At 37.7% G+C, this 4,529-nt stretch overlaps 1 protein-coding gene across 1 annotated transcript; it reads right to left on the bottom strand.

The window, feature by feature from the left end:
* Nucleotides 1-691: 691 nt before the first annotated feature.
* Nucleotides 692-3,213, bottom strand: LOC105958639 (trans-cinnamate 4-monooxygenase C4H2). Its single transcript, XM_012982646.2, has 3 exons — nucleotides 2,336-3,213; nucleotides 1,537-1,670; nucleotides 692-1,424 (listed from the first exon to the last, which is right to left on the bottom strand). Exons 1-3 carry the CDS (start codon nucleotides 3,118-3,120, stop codon nucleotides 823-825), a joined length of 1,521 nt encoding a protein of 506 aa, XP_012838100.1. The 5' UTR covers nucleotides 3,121-3,213; the 3' UTR covers nucleotides 692-822.
* Between the last annotated feature and the right edge of the window lie 1,316 nt (nucleotides 3,214-4,529).

Below are 4,529 nucleotides of genomic sequence, written 5' to 3'. Positions count from 1 at the left end.
ATTCAACTTTATGTCACACGGTCACACCCACTCTCTCTATCTATAATTTAAATCTTTACATCATATATGACATATATATCATCATTTTATGTCATGCTATTAATTATGTTTTGCACCACTTATTTAATATTTAAATATATCCAGTGGTAGTGCACCTATATAATTGTCCGGGTTCCTTTATTCCTTTATTATATATTTTTTCATTGATTCATTGTTAGAATGGAAAAAGATACAGATTTTGTTCCTCAAGTTTGCACCGATTTCATATTTGATCCCCATATTCACAAATAACACATTTGATCTCTTATGTTGCAAAAAATCAATATTTTTAGTCATTTTCATCAGTTTTCCGTTAAAACTAACGGAATCAAGCGTGTGCCCATCACTGCCTTAACTAACTTTAGACTAACGCTAAATTAACGGAAAATACCGAACATATGCCAAGCTTGTTTGGAAGTGCTAGCAACAACAATGATTGATGTAATGGTGGGATCAACATATGCTATTAATGCGTTTCGGATGAGCTGATCGCTCTTTGGCGAAACTTGATTTTGTATAGAGGGTTTGGTGTTTGTTGAGTGTTTATGGTTATTGAGAGACTACCAGAAGAGACTGTTGCACAATAGACAACCTGAAAATATTGTCTGAAGCACATTGCTACTGCAAGTCTATCGATTTCCGTTGTTCCTTATTTTTCATTTTTTTAACCAGCAACCATGTAGTGTTTCTTTTATGCAGATTTTTAATTGACACCATCATATACAATGTCGGAGCCAACATAATCGCTATTATCTTACATACAAATTTAAAGAAACTAAAACTTTAAATAATATTTCTCGGTTTCAAGACGATGGTGGAGTGTTTCGACATCCGGGTAGCAAACTGCCCGTTATTCTCAGCGGTATCGATCTTCGACTGACCAAGAGGAGGAAAAAGCTCGAAATTCTGCACAAGCCTACCTAAAGTGATGCCCAGAACAGGCATTGCCATCATAATCCCCGGGCAGCTCCTCCGCCCAACTCCAAACGGAATATACTTAATGTCATTCCCATTAACTTCGACACTCGACTCCTCTTCCAAAAATCTTTCGGGCCTGAATTCTTCGGGCTTTTTCCATAGGGCCGGGTCGTTGGCTAGCCACCATGCGTTGACGAAGATCCTACTCTCTGCAGGGATTTCGTAGCCACCGAGATTGGCCTTGTCGAGGTTCATGTGTGGGACCAAACAAGGAACCACCATTCTTAGGCGAAGGGTTTCTTTTATCACAGCTTGGAGGTACGGGAGTTTGTGAGTGTCGGGCTCTGTCACTTGCTTATTCGGGCCTAGCACTGCGTCCAGCTCGGCCCGAAGTTTGTTTTGGATCTCCGGGTTGTTGATCAGTTCCGCTACGGCCCATTCCAGTGTCCAAATAACAGTCTCTATTGCTGCTCAAATATATACAAACATCATAAAACCGATGTCGAAATATGTTGTAATTTAAATATATTTAAAGAAACAAATTAAAATAGTAGAAAATGATGTATAATGAATACATACCGGCAACATTCATGTTCTCTACAATATAGAGAACATTGTCTTCATTGATCTCTCCGTTCGCTTGACATTCTAGAAAATGATCGATGCCGCATTTGAGGCGATTTTTGTCAAATGCCTCCGTCGATGCAATCTTCCTACACATGAAATTAAAGTTGAAATCACACAAGTCCTAATTTCATGGAGAATAGATCTATTCATAAATGTTCATAAATAATTATTCATTTTACGATACATCCTCCCACACATGTGTGTGACATTAATTATGTGTAGATCTAGAGTAAAAATACGAAGTCAATATTCCTATAAACAACATGAATTTTTTTAAAAAGATAGGGTAAATTACAACCACCCTGAGGTGTGGTCAAATTACAAAAATCCCCTACTGCATGTTTGGGTTATTACAATCATCCCTCAACTATAAACCCTTGCGGTTTCAAATTTAGGGGAATCTTCTTGATTATGTGGAAAATTATCATTTTTGTACCCGTTTTATCTCATTCGAGCTCCACATTTTGAAGCAAGATGATCATAAAATATATTTTTTGGTTTGTATATATCAGATTGTCGTGCATCGGTAACTGTATTTTTACACAAAACGAGTACAAACTAGAGCACATTCCACGGAATCTAGATGATTATGTTGAATTTGACACCATAAAGGTGGAGATGTAAGAAGATTCATAGTTGAGGGGTAGATGTAATTATTCAAATAAGAGAAGTTTTTTCGTAATTTGACCATATCTCAGGGGTGGTTGTAATTTACCCAAAAAGAAATAAGAGAAAAGAGAAGTAGACTTACTTCCTCACTTCAACAAAAGAGTCCTTGTACAAGTTCAATCTTCTCCTAGTAACCTCCTTGCATTTATTCAAGTAGCCTCTCAAAAAAGGCCTAAAAATCGGTACAAAATCACCAAAATTGTACTCAAGACTCTGCCCCAATCTACTCCTCTCACCATTCACATTCTTGAGCTTTACGTACAACGGATCTTCTTCGCTCTCGAATTTTTTATCGAACATGATCTTGTACACATTGTTATAAACCATGAGCTCAATCCGCCGCCTCAGCACCACCCCTTCCATTGAAGCCGCTGGAGTATTCCTCATATCCTCCACCACCGCCTCCGCCTCCGCCTCCCAGTCGCCGTGGTACTGGTGGACCACCTTGTTGGTGAAGAAGGGCACGGTCACGATCCGCCGCATCTTCCGCCAGTGGTCGCCGTAGTCGGTGAAGATCATGTCCTGCCCTTTGCCGGTGAAGATGTCGAAGACGATGTTTCTCGAGCGGGAGCCGAACTCTTTCCCCTGAGTGAGGAGGACCTCCTTTGCGAGCTCCGGCGAGGATACGACGGCGATGCGGCGTTGGCCCATTCGGAGGAGGAAGACATGGCCAAATTTCTGGGCGTATCTGATGAAGTCGTGGTGGTCTAAGTTGTTTCCCACTTGAAACCAGCTACCGAATATCGGTAAGGTGATGGGGCCTGGCGGCATATTCCGGCGTCTGCCGCGGATCTTGGATACCACTACGGCGGCGACAGCGGCGGCGATGAGGCTGAGGAAGACTTTTTGGAGGAGGAGAAAATTCATTGTATGGGAAGATGACAAGTGAGTTGGAAATGGTGGTGGGTGAAGTTGTACGTTCTACATGTAACTTATTAATACGAGGATGATAATTATTTTGAACCCTTTGGCAAAGTTCACATTTGTAACCATGAATTATGGGATGTGTTGCATACAAACCCCTTAATTAAGAAACGTACCAAATACCCTCTATATTTTCTGGTCAAACTTACAAAAATGCAAAGACATTTGTTTTGTAATGTTTTTTTTTTTTTGCAATTAATCTTACACCCAACTATAGTTTATGCGAAATATATGTGAAATTCATTACTTATAAATATTTCAGCAAAAAAAAGAAAAAAAAAAAATACAAGGTCATTATCATTTTCCTTTTTTTCAAGATAGCTCATCTTGCAAACAGTACTTGGATGACTATTTAAGAAATTGTTAAGCTCTTAATTTGATATTGTATAAACTTAAGCATATCTTTTTTAGGTTATAATGGCAGATCATTTTTTTTAATAATTAAAATTCATTATGAAGGTCTGTTTAGGGAGTTTGAATATGTTTGTGCTTTCATTTATATTGAGTGAGATGTTTACCCTGGTTTGATGTCCTATTTTGAGATACTTCGTTTAATAAAAAAATCAGGTATCCATGGTTATGATTGGTATATGAAATTGAGCTCATGATAACAACTAGAGCTGAACATTATAGTGAAGTTAAGAGAAAAAAAGAGCAAAAATAACTAATTTCAAATTAAAAAATGTGGAAACACTATAGGTAAAAAAATAAGACACATAAGCTGTGAACCCTTACATAATAGGGGTAAAAAGGTCCCAAAGAAAAACAATAAGAAAGTCAATAGGTGATATCAGCATATTCAAATGGGTTACGTAGAAACATAAGGGGGTATTTGATATGTTTCGTAATTGAGATGTGCATTTGCAACACACCCCATAATTCAGGGGTGCAAAGTGAACTTTGCCCTAAAATAGATAACAAAGTCATGGTAATGTCGCAACTACGTAAAAGAGGTGAGATTTATAAAATATAGGGTAAATTAAAATCACCTCTGGGTATGGTTAATTGACAAAAAACCCCTCTTTTTTGGATAATTACATTTACCCCCCTCAACTATGATTTTTTCTTACACCACCACCCTTATGGTGTCAAATTCAACATAATCATCTAGATTTCGTGGATTGTGCTCTAGCTTGTACTCACTTTGTGTAAAAATACAGTTTCTGATGAACCACAATCTGATATATATAAGCCAAAAAACACATATATCGATCATCTTGCTTTAAAATGTGGAGTTCGAATGGGATAAAGCGGGTACAAAAGTTATAATATTCCATATAATCTCAAAGATTTCACTAAATCTGAAACTGTAAAGGTAGATGTGTAAGAAGATTTATAGTTGATGGGCTATT

Source organism: Erythranthe guttata, chromosome 14 (genome assembly GCF_056151865.1).
Source record: "Erythranthe guttata isolate IM_541 chromosome 14, IM_541, whole genome shotgun sequence".
In the NCBI taxonomy this organism is placed as follows: Eukaryota; Viridiplantae; Streptophyta; class Magnoliopsida; order Lamiales; family Phrymaceae; genus Erythranthe; species Erythranthe guttata.
Note: the sequence above shows the minus strand (reverse complement) of the source record. Positions and strands in the feature narration are given on the sequence as shown.

Bases quoted from the DNA above. Each gene is read 5' to 3' on its own strand.
- LOC105958639 (XM_012982646.2), bottom strand. From the start codon at position 3,120: ATGAATTTTCTCCTCCTCCAAAAAGTCTTCCTCAGCCTCATCGCCGCC. The intron at 1,671-2,335 runs GTAAGTCTACTT...TTTCATGTGTAG, and splicing joins TCTTTTGTTGAAGTGAGGAA to GAAGATTGCATCGACGGAGG. The intron at 1,425-1,536 runs GTATGTATTCAT...ATATTTGAGCAG, and splicing joins AGAGAACATGAATGTTGCCG to CAATAGAGACTGTTATTTGG.